The sequence below is a fragment of the Polyodon spathula genome, chromosome 12, assembly GCF_017654505.1.
Source record: "Polyodon spathula isolate WHYD16114869_AA chromosome 12, ASM1765450v1, whole genome shotgun sequence".
Taxonomy (NCBI): domain Eukaryota; kingdom Metazoa; phylum Chordata; class Actinopteri; order Acipenseriformes; family Polyodontidae; genus Polyodon; species Polyodon spathula.
The window spans coordinates 44,508,959-44,527,779 of NC_054545.1; the positions used below are offsets into that span (position 1 = coordinate 44,508,959).

At 39.6% G+C, this 18,821-nt stretch overlaps 1 protein-coding gene across 2 annotated transcripts; it reads left to right on the forward strand.

Annotated features, from left to right (window-relative positions):
- Positions 1-1,757: 1,757 nt before the first annotated feature.
- On the forward strand, positions 1,758-18,393 carry LOC121324809 (polycomb complex protein BMI-1-like). Of its 2 annotated transcripts, XM_041266998.1 has the most exons (11): positions 1,785-1,887; positions 9,042-9,125; positions 10,361-10,491; positions 11,330-11,426; positions 11,831-11,886; positions 12,336-12,386; positions 12,493-12,601; positions 13,113-13,161; positions 13,269-13,367; positions 13,729-13,809; positions 15,935-18,393. In XM_041266998.1, exons 2-11 carry the CDS (start codon positions 9,082-9,084, stop codon positions 16,313-16,315), a joined length of 1,098 nt encoding a protein of 365 aa, XP_041122932.1. In that variant the 5' UTR covers positions 1,785-1,887; positions 9,042-9,081; the 3' UTR covers positions 16,316-18,393. The 2 variants fall into 2 exon arrangements, with proteins under 2 accessions (XP_041122933.1, XP_041122932.1); XM_041266999.1 differs by lacking the exon at positions 9,042-9,125 and having other exon boundaries at positions 1,758-1,887.
- The last annotated feature ends 428 nt before the right edge of the window (positions 18,394-18,821 follow it).

The following is an 18,821-nucleotide window of genomic DNA, read 5'->3' on the forward strand; positions in this document are numbered from 1 at the left end:
TCGGGGTTTTTAGGGTAGGCTATATTTTCTAGAAGAAAAAAAATGCTTTGGCTATATAAAGCGAGAAATCTGTCCTAAAACTATCCATAGTGGAATAGCCATCGAGCAACGGGTCTCGTTTAGCTGTGAACTGCACGCCTACATCAAGAAGAAAACTATCAATGAGATAAATGCTAACCTTTGTTAAAGTCGCATGCGACAGTGAATCGATACGGATATTGATACAATAGCCCATTGATTAAAAGGTTAAACAGAACCGATGCCCGTGTTCTGGTTGACTACCAATTACACACAAGCGAGTGTGAGCCAAGTAAGGAAATACATAGTCCCGCATTTACAAGTTACCGACCCTATGCCTTAAACCGCCTGCGGATTATTGGTGCTTCAGACTTCGGACAAGTTCTGAATGTAGCCTATTGAAAAAACCCGCCGGTGGTAAATGGTGTTTTTAGTTTGTGTGGCTTGTGCGTGATAGAGGGCTAAGCTTGAAGAAGTAACGTGGACTCCAGAAACGGCAAGTAGAAGATATTGAAACACACACGCCCATTGCTGTGGGTTGTTAGCACATTCGATATTGTGCAGCTCTGTTTTCATTGTGCGTATCTTGTTTTTAGTACATGTACACCCGTCATAAATATACACTCGCAGAAATAATGATAATCAAGGGGTGGCCGGAGAGGGAAACCGAGGCGACGAGATGCTTCACTTCTCTTGCTGTTTATCAGTCTTGCTAAAGCGAGGGCATGTGATACGAACTTCACCTGAAGATATTTGTGACAGATCTAATAAAGCTAAGAAAGATGCAATCGCTTGATATTACAGTTTTCATTTGAACACACACACACACACACACACACACATACAATATATAAATATATATAGTATATATACTATATATTATATAATATATATATATAGATATACATAAATAATATATATATATATATATTATATAGCGGTATATATATATCGCCATGTCACTTTAAGGAAATATATCCTTAATAGTTTCCTTTTTCTCGCTCCTTTAAAAAAATATAATAATGCGCTTATAACAATGTCTGTCTATAGTGACTAGCTATGGTCTTTTTGAATACATTCCTTAAACGTAAAAAATAACATTTTCCAGTTTTAATAACTAGTACAAATATTTTGCATGACATAAATTATATAACCTGTTTCTTATAAATCTATAGTCAAAACTCGATTTGTATTTTCTTTCTCTGAATGCCTCACTGAATACTTTGACACCCATAATGCCCAGAAGCATATGGGGTATGAATTTCATGCAAAATCATTTTCACGCTTTGACACGCCATTACAACACAACAGAGCGTAGCACTTGCTAACCTCTGCGCCTCGTACAGTCATGCAGAGTTTGCAAAAATGAGAAACCTTTACCCGATGCGAGGGTGTTTTTTTAAGAGTGCATGTTTAGAAGACGCTCGCCGATGGTTGACGGTGATGAGTTTGTTTTGGTTTTTTTGCGTTCCCGGGAAGGCAAGTCTACTTGTCTATTTTGATGGAAGCTTTTTTTTTTTTTTTTTTTGTCGATACATTTCGTAAAGGTCTTAATGTAGCTGTTTATTTGGGAAACAGTGGTTTGCGTTGGTAATATAGCCTAATCTTTTTAAATCATAGAATACCAACACTGACGCGTTTATGGCACCCGATAGTATTGGGGAAAAAAGAAAACGTTTTTAGAAGGAGTTTCTGCCTCTCTTTTACGATTTCCAGACGCCAAGACGGTACCACGTGATTGAACGGGGCAGTCCATCTTCTGCTTCAGAAAAAAAGCCATTTTGTGGCGCTACTATCGAACGCAGTGGAAACACTCTTTCTAGTGCGGATTTTCCTCAGCCGAAACGGGAGCGTGTCCTGGAGAATCAGGTGGGTGCATCTTTGCAAATTTTTGACTTTGTCGGTTGCGGAGACCTGTGTTCTCGGGCATGTGCGCAGTCCGGATATTTTAAACGAAAATATCTCTCTCGACACCCCGTCTGCTGCTATTTGATCATTTGCTTTCAAGATGGCCGCTTTGGATTCAATTTATTTTCTGTGCCTATGTTCGGGCTTTCTTTGTTTTCTCTGCATGTGTTGGCTCCCCCAGTCCCAGTGTGTCCTAACATGGTCTAGGTAACTTTCGCGTGTGATCTGCTTCCCGATTGTAACGGCTTTGTTGTGAAGTAAGCGGCGGGGTTTGTTGGTTCTTCTGGGCTGTATGTCATTGCTGTCTATAATTGTCGGGCTTTCGGTCGCGTCACAGATTTGGTTCAGTTTTCTTAATCAGTTGGACCTAAGCCTATAATCACACCTGGTACCGTGTGTATAAAATCTGTAGTTTCCGTCTTTGTAAATAAGTTCTGGGTATCGCTTTCAGAATTTTGACTGTAAGTTTTGAAGTGCAGTGATAGCGGAGCGACTGAGCACCGCACAACGACTTTGGCCAGACCGAACAAAAACAAATTAAAATTAAAAGGTAATTCGTGTTCCCATAGGGACCAAATTATAGATTTCGAAACTATAGCTTGCGTACGAGGTCTCTGTAACCGTGCTGATGACATGCAGCCACGCATGCTGATTTTTGGAACTTATTTTCAAAGTGTGCCCCCGAATCATCGTGATACCACACCGAACACCACACCGCCCGAACAGATCGCTTTTCTAAAAAAACTGAAAAAAGCCTAGAAATCAACAGGTACCACCTGGAGAAAAACGGACCTTGTTTTTATAAATAATAAGCGCTAAAAATTATATATATATATATATATATATATATATATATATCTATATATATATATATATTTTTATTTAATTAGTATAGCAAACTAAATTGTTACAATTCCACGGACGCAGACACAACTTTATAGACGGTTAACAGAAATGAATTGTGTGTGTGTGTATAGTGTATTGCATGCGGCATGAAAGCATAACAAAACATGCCACTGTTTTTTTTTTTTTTTAATTGGAAACAATATTGCTGTGCCAAGGCGTCTCCATCTATAAGTGCAGTATTGTAAACACATGGTATACGCCTTTTCATACGACTAGGCAGCAACGTGTGTTTGTAAGGATAGGCATACATGCACACTTTACACGGAACGTGTACTATAGCTAATTGAACACTTAAAAAAATATATCATGCAGTCGTCGACTTGTGTATGTTATTAGCCATACACGGAGGCGAAACCACGTTCCACGAGTTCCTTTTAGTTAACGATAGTAAACGACCTTTGGGTTTTGTATGTGCAGTGCAAGTAATTGTAATGCGTGGATTTTAACACGTGTGGGTTTCTGTGTTTGTTCACGTGAGATTAATGTTTTCCTGTTATTTTTTGATATCAGAAATGCAAATGAGCACTGTGATTTAAAAAAAAAAAAACGTAATAATAATAATAATAATAATAATAATACGTTTCGTTGCAGTTCTGCGGAGGTAATACAGTACACCCGCGCATGCATATACAGAAAAGTAATCTAAAAACAAAACGTGTAGAGCAGCAGCTTGTACGAAGTTATCGAGTCGTTTTCGTGGTTGGTGGAGTGCAAAGGAAACCAGCTGGATCGGTTGAGGCACCGAGCCAAGCGCCAGGGCTTGCACTGCAGAAGGGGCGTGCATGCACGGTTTGCAGTTGTTGACTGTGCCTCTGTACTGCAAGAAAATAATTCTGTAACACCGTAAGCAGGAATAACTGCGGTACAGTTATCAGTGCAATGATTTTGATATGTAGAAACTCGACAGCTGCTACAATAACAAATAAATGATGCACTAATATCTCCCTCTGTTAATCTGCAAATCTGATCATTTATTGTGTGCAGTGTACAAATCGTACTGAATCCTGGTACACGCATCACCTTTTTATCAGTTAAATTGATATGAATTAAATCTCAGAAAGATCAAGGCCGTCGTACTGAAAGAAAGGCACTCGTGTGTGTGTGTAAAAGGACCCCAAGTAAGATGATACTTCGTATTCAGATGTTGAAATGTTGGTTTATAGCTGCAAATCTGTGAACGTTTAGAAACTGATTGTGCAAGCTGTTTGAGTTTTTAAACATTGCGTACATACAGTTGCAGAAGGACAGGTTTCAGAGTTGGTGGGGTGGAACATAAATCTTTTTAATGCTCCGCAGATTGAGCGACTATTTTGGTAAGGTTTCGTGTGGATATAAGCGTTACAATGCGCTGGATTGGGAAGCAGACGGTTTCTGTTATTTTCGATCAAGGGCCACACGGTTTGTTTCTGTTTGTGGTAAGTGTGTACAGACAGTCACACGTGTGTTTATTGGGATATGCAGCCCGTCTCCCAAAGTCATACTCTTTGTGTTGCCTTGTCTGTTTGTGTACCAGTATGTCTATTGTGTAACAAATGCGTTGCTCAAATGAGGACTCTGTTGTGTAGCAAACGCATTGCTCAGATGAGGACTCCAAGTGTCGTGCATGGTGTTATAATAGATAACGGGGAGACGACAAAAATCGTGTTCTTTCCTTTTTGTATTGTCAGATCGATTGTGTTCTTCTGCAATATACAAAGTCTGTGTGCAGGTATTCTCGTTCTGTTTTAATGCATTGTCCCATTCACACTCCAGACCTGTGTGTTATTTTCAACGTTCATGCATTTCAACGGGTGTATGCTTATTCCAAGTTGGAGTTTTTGATTCAATGTGAAAGACCGTTCTGTTTGGAAATATCGACTGTTAGTGTCATGATTAATTCCGCCCACAGTGGGGCGCTGGGAAACCTGTTTATAAAACTAACACAGGCATTAGTGGCAGGGCTGTGCGTAAATAATAACCATTAAAGTTTTTGTGCGTAAGTTCATCAAATCCCGTTAACAAACCATTATTAAATTGCATCTAGTGTTGATAATATTTTCTTTGGGATAGGACCCAGAATCTCTTGTGCTATATCAATTCACATATTTTCCATTGGACGCCCTCGTCTCTTCCCAGTCCTGGGAAGCAGCATTGATTTATCCCGAACTTCACTGCCATTGAACCCCATCCAAGAAGCTGGATCAGAATTTATAGGCTGTGTATGTGTTTGTATGGCTTGAAGCATATAGCAGTGGCAAGTTGCAACAGCAGATGAAAGCCCTATTCAAAATGTTAGTCGCTGGGTTTGAACGATCTAGCAACGCACCAGTCATTAATTGCGAGAGATTGCATACATCCGCCCTGCACTGTTTTGTATTGACAGTATTGAATTATGATTCCAGTTCTGATTCCAAATCTAAACCAGTTTGCTGCGCGTATTATGCGTTCTCGCTATATATTCCTGTACTTGTTATAAAATGGAATACTATCCATTATCTGTGTAATAAAACGTGAAATACAAAGCCCATTGGTCTTGGCTGTATTGTGTGCGTGGTTTTTAGTTTTCCATTGATACAGGCACAAGTGGGCGCAGAAAACAATTGAGCAATTAAAAAAAAAAATGTATTCAATAAATCGGCTAGGTTTCCTTTAATTATCACATAGTGAATACGCGCTGTAAATCTCAGTTCCTCAAACAGTTACATAATGCTATAGCAGAAACTCTTAAAATACAGACAGTAGAGTTGTTAATAATAATAATAATAATAATAATAATAATAATAATAATAATATTTGCTCGAGCTGAATTATGATTGCCCCCCTGTCACTTGTAAGCCGTTTACAGGAGTCTTCGGTTCATCTTCATAGAATGTTGTCGGGAAGCAGCACAAAAGCCTTTTCAAGGGGAAGCGGAAACTGCAGATTTAAAAAGAAAAGGGCAAACGGACATAGAGATTAAGTTCCTTTTCTGCCCTAATAATTATAAATAAATAAATACATATAAATATACGTGTGTGTGTGTGTGCTGCATGTATTTACACAAGTTTTTTTTTTCCCCTACAAACATTTTTTTTTTTAAATAGCTAAAAAAAAAAAAAAAGAGACCTGGGCTGTGGTCTAACAAAGAATATTAACTCGTTGTGGGTTCTTTAAAATAAATAAGTGAAGTCGTTCGTGCTTCAAATACCACCAGGATATTTATCTATCCCGGCTCATAATTCTGATTATAATGCGTTTCATAACTCGTACGCCTAGCGCTTCCAGACTCTTGGACCTTCATTTATAATGTTTGGTTAATGAACAGTTGTATAAACAGAGGGAAGATAAGAGAATTGCACTTAAAAGATCGCAGCGGCAGGGAATTCCATTTTAAAATAGCGATTTCTGTAGTCTAGTACAGCCCAGAGGATATTTAATATATGGTCAATATAACCTTTTTATTTTATTAAAGAATCAGGAATAAACTAATCTGTTTTTATCTATAATGCTGACACGTAGCCTATCTGAACGTTTATTTATTTATGTATGTATTTATCTATAATAGAGGGTTCTGTTAAAGAAATCTTACAATCCTGTACTCTAAAGACTTCAGAAAGGCTCGTTTCTGCCCATTAAATAGCTAATTGCTATTGTCTTTGATTAGGCAAGGCTCTAATTTCTTAGCTTTGTTATGCACGTGTTTTGCTTGTTGTTAATTATTTCCAGAATGGAATATCTAGGAGGAGTGTCCCGGATTTGACGTGAATCCTATTCCCTGAATGCGAGTGTGTTTTTTCTCTGCACGTGCTGTTCTTCTGATTCGAATGAAGTCAATCAGGTATCGATTGCCACTTCACAGGGCCTGTCTGCTAAACGGGTTCATTCTTAATTCGATTCCACTGTGCTCACACGCGGATGCTGGAACTGGTTTTGCAAACAGATACTACACGCGACAGTTGTGTTTAGTTGTTAAATATAATTCAGCAGACAGATACAGGCTCCCAGTGTTGGTGTGATGCAGTTTGTTTCATAATTAACAGGTTCTGGTGATTTGGTGTAGTGCTGTCAGAACAGCTGCGATAGAGAGAATTGTGGGTTGTTTTCCAATAGCTTTATCAGAAACTGAAACATCTGTTTCGATTTAGTTCTGGGGTTAAGTGTTTAAACTCAACTCAAATGTAATGCTGTGAAAAACGGGTATAGCCTTAATCTTGAAAATGTATTCAATGACTACTGTGCATTTCAAATAGATCTCCAGTTTAGACTTGTGGGGGGGCAGGAGTTCAAAGCAACTCCGCAGTTCAAATGGAAGGATCCTTCTTAATGCCAACCCCATTACCGTTACTGTTGTATCCAATCGGATCCGTGAAAAATGAAATGTGAACCAATGAATTGAAAGAAAATAGGTCGTGTAATAAACGATCCAATTAAAAGGCGCCTCGATTCCCGCGCAGTTGGCGGGTGTGTCAGGGCTCGGCCTATCGGATGGCCCGTAGGTGTTCCGCACGCATTCTCGGCTTTGCGCGCAAACCAGGAATCCAGTTTTTGTGTTGCTCCTCTGAAACAGCATCGGGGCTGTTTGACACCTTTAAAATAAATAAATTAAAAATAAATAAATAAATAAAACCATTGAAACGGCGGTGTTCTTCCGGAAATGGGACTTGGTGTGTTTGGGTGACGGCTCGGAGTGCTGGGGTCGAGCTGGGCTCCAAAAACACAGGGAGAGTTACATAATAGCACAAACTGTAACAGAAGAATTGCAGGTTCCCGTTTAAAAGCTATATTATTTCAACCAGTTCTCGATGGAATGAGATTATGTGTATAATCACATATTACATTTGGATTAAATAATAAGCATTAGCAGCGATACAGTAACACCTTTTTTTGTAATGTTTTGGCAGATTGCCCGATATTGCTCCCGTGTCTCTATGGAAACCGGTCTGCGCTGGCACCTTTCTGTGTCTGGTAGTGTGTAGCCCCGTCTGTTTTCAATCTCGGATCAGCTTTCTTTGTCTGTGGAGCATATGCGTTAGTGCTTCGTTTTTGTTCAATTTCCATTCTCGTAGGCCTTTTTGTTTTTACTTTTTTAAATTAGTTTTTAATATACAGTAATAAATGCATCGTATTCATTTTAAAGAACAGGTCAATAAATGAACATGTAATGAAAGTATAATGCATACAATTACCTACCTAGTCGCATAAAATTGATAAGGGCGTCATAAATTTAAGTAGCAGAGCACTAGATGACCCCAGTATTATCAATGACAGGGAAATCGATTTTCCAGCATTTGTGGTGCCATTGCAAATGATATAACCCTGTTCTGTACTGTAGATAGCACATATTCACTGTACTGAATCCGAAGGAGACCCCGCTCCGCGGTTTCGTGTGGAGAACAGTGTATATGTAAGTGTAAACAGTTCAGCCGAGCATGCTTGTAATTAGTTTGAGGAAGTGTAAATAGCCTGCATTTGATGTAGCCAATTGATTATTGTGCTAAAGATTTTTTTTTTGCTATCAGCCTCCATTGCAAAGAGTTTTCTTTTTTTCCATAGAAAATGCCTATGCTGTGTATACGCGCTTAAGTATCCTTGAATCGTTTTAAATGTCCTTTTTTTATCGCATGTTTTTAATCCTGTAAATATATCATTTAGAACATTTGGCGTATCTGCAAATCTGTAGTCTTTTAAGGAAAGTAACAAAAGCCACACACAGGAACACAAAGAGATGGCAGCTGTCTTTTGAAGCGGTCCCTATGCTCGAATCCTCGGGATCAGCCCACGCCTTCAGCCTGAGTTTAATGAATTGTATTTTAATCTCCAATTAGACCGTTTATCCGATTTGGCACGGTCCATTGCGTTTCTTTACACGGGGGTGTCCAGGAAAGCCGTGCTCTAATTAAGTCGCCTGCACACGCAAGCAAAGATGCTGTACCAGCGGAACGTGTCGTGGGTTTTTTTTTTTATTTTGTTTGTTTGTTTAACACTTGTGCAAGACCACAACCGAACGTGCGCGGTGCCGTGTCACGCGTGGGTTCATTTATATAAAACGTGGCTCTGTGTTACACGGGGCTGCCATTGCTGCTAATTTGAATGAGATTGATTGTTTTTCTGTTGCTCTGCACCTTCTGTTATGTGTTCTGTCTTTTCGTTATTGTTTTTTTTTTTTTTTTCGACCCTTGCGTTGTGCTCTGCATTCACCCCATCGCCAGCATGTTCAGCGCACATTGCCAGAGTGTTCATTTATATTACAGGTAAAGGTTACAAGATAGAGGGTTCGTAATAATAGCTGAAATGTGGGCAAATGCAGGAACGGAAAACGTGGCAAATGGCTTAAGGTAGATAACATTTAACTATATATTTTACAGTGTTTCATTATTATTAATTTTTCTTAATTAGTCTAGACTTTGGCACATTGTTGTGTGTGGGTGTGTGCTTTATCTGTTAATGTTTGCGTGCATTTATTTCATTTTATTTTTTAAGATGTTTAATTGTTTTCATTTGGGGTTGGAGGGTCTTCGTTTAAACATAAGAAGTGAAATTCTCTTTGTTTGCCATGCATGAATAAGCCACGCTTCTAGCTTGTGCATGGGGAGAAATCTGTTGAACATTGTTGGAGGAAACCAGGAGTAGGGTGCTCCTTGTGCACACCTGGAGTCACGTGATTGGCTTCCTGAGCTAGCATGAGGCAAATCACTAGTAATGCAAATCACTCTGACTGAACATAGTAAGGCCTAGTCCTTTCAGTAACTGTATGGCAGTGTAGGCTATCCCTGTTCCTTGCTGGGATTTCCTCTCCACTGCACAGCACACAAACACATTCTCATCATGCTTAGAAAACATATTGCAGCACGATTTTTTTGTTGACATTTGGTTAATTCCAATTATTAATAATAATAATAATAATAATAATAATAATAATATCTCTTTATAAAGCACCTTCCATAGGGGACCACTATCACAAAGCGCTTTACAGAGGCAGGCTGTGCACTGTGCATTATATGCAGAGTCACTTACAATAGGACACTGATTTAACATCTCATCCGCAGGATGGAGCACAAGGAGGTTCAGTGACTCGCTCAGGGTCACACACAGTGAGTCAGTCAGAGGCAGGGGTGGAATTTGAACTGGTCACCACCTGGTTACAAGCCCTGGATTTTAACCACTGAGCAGCAAGGGTTTCTGTATATTGGGGACTATGAAACCAACCCGTTTGAAATGTTATCGAAATTTAGCCAATGTTTTTATTTAGTGGTCCTGTATGAAGCATCGCATTGTAGAAGCCCAATAGGGTTATAGTATGTCATTCACAAGTGTTTTCACTAAGCATGTACAACATAGTAAATACACAGACTATGTACACGATGCATATGTATGTTACTGCCATGCATGAGGGAATCGTAGTTAACACGCTCTGGTGCTTCGCCGTTTGCAAACTTGTGAATCAATGTGCTTTTATTATTTGTTTTATGCAATATTGTTCCTGTCTGGAAAGCAATGCCAATTGAATAAAACTAATATATGTCATATTGTTTTGTTTGTTTGTTTGTTTTTGTTTTTTCTTCCGTTTTAGATCCGCCAAGCTGGATAAAATGCATGGAACCACCCGGATTAAAATCACGGAGTTGAACCCACATCTCATGTGTGCCCTGTGCGGAGGATACTTCATCGATGCCACGACCATCGTGGAGTGTCTGCACTCATGTACGTGTCCATAATACAGCCGTTTGAGCCTTACGGAGGGAAACGCGCGCTCTGTGTAAAGCTTACGTTGAGGAGCAAGAGTTTGCAGACTTCATGTCAAATAACATTTCGGAAAAATAGGACAAGAATATTTCTACTTATTATTATTATTATTATTATTATTATTATTATTATTATTAGTAGTGTTGTTAATATTATTATACTTTCTACTTATGCAGTGCGTCGGTTTTTGTTTAAATCTGGCTTGCACGTTAAAAAAGTGAAATATTGAGAACCGTGATTGCAGAAAGACACACTGTAGTGGACTGGAAAATATAGTACTTCACCATTTACAGTCATCGTGGCCTAATTTGTGAATGGTTAAGTATCAAGGGGTACTATACTGTACTATTACATAGATGTGTTTCTGCAGATGTAACCCAGTCACAATATTTACGGTTCACTTCAGTGGATAACATGGCTTCTGACAGGCAAGCTATTTACTAAAGAAACATTTATTAATGTTACTGTTGTTGCGGCACTGTCAACAACATCTAATCGTCGCCGTGTCAACATCAAAGTGACACTGTTGTTGCACTGACTGCTGTGAAATTAGCACAGTGTTCTGGCTGGAAGATAAAGCAGCTTGTCTTTAGAATCATTCGCTTATCCCTCCGTGCAGATGGCATGTATCATGTTGAAGTTGCTATGGTTATTACATAACTCGGGCTGATTCTTCCTGTCTGGATCGGATTAAATATCTTGCAGTGACACGTGTGTGCGTGTGTGTGTTGTGGGGTTTTTTTGTGTTTTTTCCCACCCTAATAGTGGAGTCACGCTTTCTCTTTCTTTCCTCCAGTTTGTAAAACATGCATCGTTGGTTACTTGGAGACTAACAAATACTGCCCAATGTGCGACGTTCAAGTGCACAAAACAAGACCGCTTCACAGTATCAGGCAAGTGGTACTACGCAACGATGTAAAACATATGCAGGCGGTTATTTTTTACGATAGGATGTTATTGGCCAATTAAAAATATAACACCTGTAGCTTTCAGTGCAAATGATAGGCAAACTATTTACAGCAATAGACTGCATTGTAGCCCCTCCAGTCCTGTGGTTAGGGTGAGCTTTAGCATAGTGCATGTTTGTGTTTGCATTTCCAGCCCTGTTCCCCCCCCTCCACTGTCAGCTACAACCACAGACTGCAAGTTAGTCCTACCCAACCGATATTTCTATTAGATCGCCATTTCTAATACAGGATTCGGGTTAGCATTTTGTGAATGCCTTTATGCGCATTTTTGGTTTTTTTTAATATTTATATTTTTAGTTTTTTTTTTTTATTGTTTGTTTGTTTTACAGATCTGATAAAACCTTGCAAGACATAGTCTACAAGCTTGTCCCGGGGCTTTTCAAAGGTAGGTTTGTTGTGTCTGTACCTTTCTGTTCCGTGCGTGTGTGCATCTCGCACATCTGCAAACCAGCTACTCTCCCTTTTATGGAAGGGTGTTCTTATCAGCCTGGTTACTGTGGTTCCATTCTGTGTGCATCTATATTGCAAATTAAACAACAAAAAAAACCCCACAACATTATTTTAAATGGTCAAGGCTTAAAAAAAACAAAACAAAACAAAACGTGATGCCCTACACAACCAGTCTAAATGGCAGCATGAACTAGATATCCTAGATACTAGATAACCTTGCAAGCTATAGACTGGGTACTATTGCATATAAACAGCAGTGTTGTATTACAACTGCCACTGTGTTTAGAGATCCAGTGTAACATGACATTATTAACACTAAGTCCTGGCAAACTGAGCACGGAGCAGATCACTGAATGCCTTCTTTCTTCCCTCCCTTGTCTGCAGATGAGATGAAGAGGAGGCGAGACTTCTATGCAGCTAATCCCACAGCGGATGGTAGGTGTCTGCCAGGGGGGTGTTGTTTTTTTCTTCTCTCTCTCTCTCTCTCTCTTTCTTTGGACTCGTGTCTAATCTCTTGCTCCTCTCCTCTCTTAACCCTCAGCTGCCAACAGTTCGAATGAAGACCGAGGGGAGGTCAGGGAGGAGGAGAAGAGAATCATCACAGATGACGAGATCATCAGCCTGTCCATTGAGTTTCATGAAGGCAACACGTAAGTCAAAGCAGGATTAATGATTTTCTGTTGTGATGACGGCCACTTCCTTGCAGGAATTATTATTATTATTATTATTATTATTATTATTATTATTTTTATTATTCTGTATTAGGCAGATACCTTTATCCACAGTGACTACTGAGTAGTAAAGGGTTACAATGCAAGATTCAGATTTAAATACAGTGTGTAGTTTTCAGTAAGTGCAACTACTAAAATCCAGTATGAACTAGGATGCAATGAGTTAGGATTACAAGTTATATCTACAATGATATAGTAGTGCAATAGTGCAAGGATGGTGCATTGGCTGAGGAGCCAGTAACGTGGTGCTGAGGTCAGGCAAGTCCAGTGCAGAGCAGGAGGGGTGGATCAAGAGATCTAAAAGTCCACAGCAGTTGTCTTCATCCGGGGTGGTGTTTACTACAAAAAATGATTCAATATAATATCCAGAAAGCATTGCAATTTTTATAAATGACGTTTTAAAACTATTACATTTTTGGTTTCTTTTAAGAAATGAAAAGAAGGTTGTGAAGGAAACACAAGAGGCAGTAAAAGAAAAGGTAAAGGAATGGACTGCCTGGTCATACAGGCACACACTTTATTTTTTATATAGAAGTATATTTTTCAGTGTTAGTGACGTTTTTAATTCTGGTCTCGATCCCTCCAGGTGAATAGCAAGCGGTTTCTTCGGTGCCCGGCTGCCATGACTGTGATGCATCTCTCCAAGTTCCTGCGCAGCAAAATGGATATTCCCAGCAATTACAGAGTAAGACTAACACCAGGGTCTAGACCACAAGCCTGTCACCCGTACCGTATTCCAGCACAATAGGTGTTGTTTGACCGCATTTATGCACTGGTTTGAATATCTGTTCCATACAGTCATTTTAATTTATCATATGAACAAATACTCAAACACTTATGCCAATAAAACCGCTGTTTTAGACCATTAAAATAGTCCCCAGTTTCCCTGTTGTGCCCCCTTCTTTCTTCAGATGCCCAGGTAGTGCTGTGTGCCGGTTTCCCCGAGACAGGTGGCAGCCCTCCTCGCATGCTGTTCTTAGTACTGGGTCTGCGTTGGCATCAGCGTGGAATAGGACTGTGCTCATGTGAATGCTTTCCTCTTGCAGATCGAGGTGTTATACGAGGACGAGCCTTTGAAAGACTACTACACACTTATGGACATTGCATACATTTACACATGGAGACGGGTAAGTGGGCTTGATGCATCTAATAAGACAAGTGGACCCTGTGTTGGGCAGCACCATGCAGTAAAAGAGTACAGCTTTGGCCAATAGTTTTGCATCACCTTGCAGAATGAACTAATTTTGCTTCAAAAAGTCGAATGAAACCTGCTGGATAATGTTTCGTTAACATGTTGAATTACACACAGCTTTACAGATACTTCACACAAAAAACTGACAATTTGAAATCTAACAAGGTACTACTGTTATGGCTTCTGGTAGACTTTTGTTGATATCATTACATTTCATATAATTTTTTTTTTGTCGCAATCCTAAAATTTTTGGCCCTAGCCGTAGGTCATGGACACATCAAGTCAAAGTGAATTCCATTGCTGTTGTGTTAAGGATACAGTCAAACACAAGGGCATCAGCGGCACTGTGTCATGTAAACAAGCAGACAGTGGAATTTAATGGAAGCAGTGTTAAAGATCTGGCATTGGGTGTAGAAGCCAGTGCAGGTACTGCTATAATGCGTGTTTCTGTTCATTCAGCACAATGGTTTAATACATTCCATGTCGGCGCATTTAATCGCAAGGCTCTGTTGAGTGTTTATGGCCTAAAATAGATCGTTGCTGACTTGTTATGAAATGGCAAGAACTGGAAAAAGATCAAATGATACTTCAAACAAATACTTGCAGTGACAGCAGGTTGTATCTGTGAAATATTATTCCGGCCGTCCACTTCGCTTGATTGCTTTCATTCGTCTTGAGCTTGTTTTCAATTGGAAACACATGTGCAGCAGCCCAAACTGCTCTGACCCAGTCTTGCCTGATTGAACGGGATGGTGCCTTTCCCAGATGTAGCGTATCATATTTATATACTGCACATTGTGAGTGATTAGCAGAGACCAGCCCCAGACAGATCAGAGCGAGACTCCCACCTCTTAACTCGCTTTCAGATTTGCAATCCTTTTATTATTATTTTTTATTTTAATTTTCTATATCCTAGGAAGAAAAGAACAAAAAAAAAACTAACCACGCGCACTTTGCAATGATTATTTACAGAGCATTATTAAAACTAGAATGAAATTAAGAGGGCCCCCTGTTTGCAATAAGTTCATCCAGAAGCTCCAGGGTTGGGAACAGGACTCTTATTGCAAAGAGTGTAAGCCACTTCAGTTTTGAGTCTCATTGAGAGAAACGGTAGTTCCTTGTGCCAAGCGAAGCATGAGAACTGCCGGATTAGCTATAGAGCAAGGATAGTTGACATGTTTTCAGGGTACTGGCGCAGCAAAAGTAAATCAGCCAACTGCACCACTTCACTTTAAATATGTAGTTCCCATCACTTAGGTGAAATGTAGAAAAAAGTCATTAAGATGCCAAACCAAGATAAAAATGTTGTTCTTTTTCTCCCAACGTATTTTTTTGAAGACCCCAGGGAGTTTTATCCACGCATGTGTATATTACAGGACATCCGAGTTTAAAGAAAATTCACTTGTTTTGTCAACAAGGAAATATAGAAGGGAACACACTTATTGTGATGTCCTGTATCGCTTGTATTAAATATTTTATTTCTGTTTTAAAATGGAACATTTGCCTGCAACAAATATCACAGGCGTGGGATTTGAAACTGTAACCTTCAGTTTGCAAGCATGTTGTGTTACTGTCAGTGCTACACGATCAGTTGAGACGAGCAGTATTTTGAAAGATGAAGTCAGCCAGCTGAGAATTTTCAGGACTCTTTATATCGGTTTCGAGTCGTCATCATTCTGAGATTCTGGGAATCATTTACAAAATAGAATCAAATTACAATTTTAAGTAAATAAATAAATAAATAAATAATGGAACATGCGATTTTTATAATAGAAGCAAATACAAGACTGCATGTTTTCAAATAATTGTGTCTTATTTTAATAAAGTTGTTTGCACGTATTAGGAATGATATGAATTGCTAATTGTCCAGTGATTGGGTTGTTTATTAACTCATTGAGTTCAGGAGTTTAATGTTGTGAGGAGGGCTGTTTCTATTCACTCCAGCCTGATGAAGGCAGCGTAATGGTGTCTCCTGTTATCGTTGATTTGTGGTCAGCTTTGGAAGAAACTCATTGTCAGGAAGCCTGCTCCTCACTGCTCTCCCCTTGTCTTGTGTGCAGAACGGCCCTCTTCCTCTCAAGTACACAGTGCAGCCCACCTGCAAGAGGATAAAGCTGTCCCAGCAGCAAGCGGCCAGCAACTCCGACGGCATGAACACCAGCGGCAACTCGGAGAGCGACTCCGTCAGCGACAAAGCCAACAGCCCCGCCACCGTGCCCTCCACCTCCTCCCCTCTGCCCAGCCCTGGGGCGCACAGCAACCGGACCTCCCCCAGCCCCTCCGGAGCCGCCTCCACACCCCCCACCAGCAGCTCCGCCCCCCCCACGCTCCTCAACGGCACCTCCAGCTGCCGGCAGCTCTCTCCCTCGGCGGGGCGCGTCCGCAAAGTGACTGTCAATGGAGCAGGAGCGGGAACAGGAACGGCATCACCCCTGACCTAAAACTCATCATCGGCATTCAACGACAACCAGCCACAAAGAGAGGACTGAGGGACGGGACCCTGTATATTGTTCTAGTTATTTTATATTCTTCAGTCGCCCCCACTTCTTTTCATTCTGCGCCTTTCATTTAACAGGACTGCGGTAGAGCTATAGAGAGATGAAAAAATCTGCTGCTTTTTGTTTTTTGAAACTTTTCTTGGTAGAAGGGTTTAAAATGCTTACTGCTACAGTTCCAGTTCAGCCTAGTTTCATTACAGTTCAGCTTCCCCCTGCTTCCCCCACACTTTTCTTTGATTTTGTTTTTGTTGGAACAATTAGGAGATTTCCTAGTGCCCCTATCTCAATTCCTGGTGGATGGAAATTGAGCTATTGAGGAAACTATGCAACTCTTCACGTGACCGGAATATACATCACAGTATGTAGAAGGCTGAAACCCATGTGGAGAAAGATGGACCATTTATTATGGGTTTTTTTTATTATTTTTTTTAAACTGCATCCTTTATATTTGTTGCCCATGTGCAGTAGCAGCAATACCAGGGTAATATACCTTTGGAAATATATTGCATGAATCCAGCTCACATCAAAAAAACACATTCTCTTCTGTTTGTGAATAGTATTCAGATTGGCAATACTCCTGGAATATAATACTTTTAAAGTCAAGGTTGTTGTTTGGTTAATGGGAAGCACAAAACAAAAACATATATATATTCTTGCTGTCAGAGTGGGCAGATGCTTCGTTGCTTATAAGTTGAGGCTCACAGTGTGTTTTTAAGGCTCGGTTCTTTCTTTATTTTGTTGTTTGCTCCTTGTGTTTTAGTTTCTTGGCTTCACACGCAGGGTTCCAGTTTGTACTGGGACTGAACCTTGTCTTCGGGGGAGCGTTTCTCCACTGCACCCAAGGCAGACCTTGCTTTGCTCTCGGCTGGAAACCACAACATTTTAAATGGAACCGATTTTTATAGAATTGTCCCTATCGTTAAGTGCGTGTCTACCCCCCCCCCCCATTGAAACACTATGGAGCAGTTTCATATTTATACATTTCTTCCTGGGGTACTTCATGTGCCTTTTTAAAAACAAAAGGACCATCGATTGTTTAATGGCTCAGCATGAAATGGTTCTCAAAACAGATAAAATCAGATTTAACTTATCCAATTGAAAAATGCAGCGTGCGTGCCTCCCCCCGCCCCCCTCTGAAATGGGTAGGAGAGAACTGAGAGCTGGTGCCATCACACATTGGCACGTTGCTGTGTCCCATAGTCTGTAGCAGACATTATAGCTTTTTTTCTTGTTGCCATTTATTCCCTGGAAGATGTTTTTACTTACAAAAATAAAAATAAATAAACGGGCAGGCACCAAAACCCAATCCCAAACAAAGTTTTAAAGTATTTTTGTAATCGCGTCATCGTGCCAGTTTACAAAAAAATATCAGACTTCTTATTCTAGGACATTTGCCTTTACAAGATTAGCTTGGAACAGTAAATAAAGTGTGTTTGTTTTGCTTGGGGAGGATAGCAGTGTTCAGCTGTGTATAGCGTTCTGAAGACGTTGCAATGAAAAGTCGTAAATTCCTGGTGTTGATGGCTGTATTGTACCGTATCAGACAGCCGTTCACTTGCATATTTCAGCATCGTTTTGCTGTGGCTTTTATTACTTTCGATCACAGTTTCAAAATTGTGCAAATTAAATCAAAATGTATTTGCTAGATGCTTTCAGTGATCAAATTCCTCAACCAGTCACACTAAAAATGTGCAGGCGAATAACCTGTTTGAAAAGACTGCTGCTTATTGTTTTTTTTACACAAGTACAAACTGTACAAAAGAAAAAGGTACAACAAAATGTGTGTTGCTGCATCCTGTATGATGTTAAATGTAGTGTATAATATATTCTGTTTAGCTTATATTCATTATTGTAAAAAAGAAGTATACTACTGCTTTGTAAATGTAATAAAACGAGGATGTTTTTTCTTGTGAGAAAGTATGAAATGCTTTTTTTTGTATGCCTAAAATAAAAACATGTTTTTTTTTTTCTTCTATGCTTCAACCTGTAGATTCTCTAATGCTACAAAAAAACACACAAGCTTCCCCCAGCATAGGTTTTAGTTAATAGGCGTGTTTTATATAAAAATAAAAAGTCATTTTGGATACAGGATGCTCAGGTATCAGTGATAGTAGAGTGTATTTTTCCAGTTAGGATATTATCTGTTAAGTAGAGCAGCTGAACTACACTCCAGACTGCTTAAAGACATTTCACACATTTAATGATGCCTGAACTATGAGACAGTGTCTTCTTTTAAAGTGTTTTATTACAATATTAGCATTATGGTGTTTTTTTTTTTTTTTTTTTTTTTTTTTTACAATACAGATGTTACCAGCAATATATTCATACCTTGAAAAATGAAGTCTATGTCGGTACTTCTGAACAAAATAAGAGAACTTTCACAAGTGTTTGGCACTGTTCTGATATGCCTTTGTGAAATTCCATTCCAGTAAATACGCTTTCAGTTTGG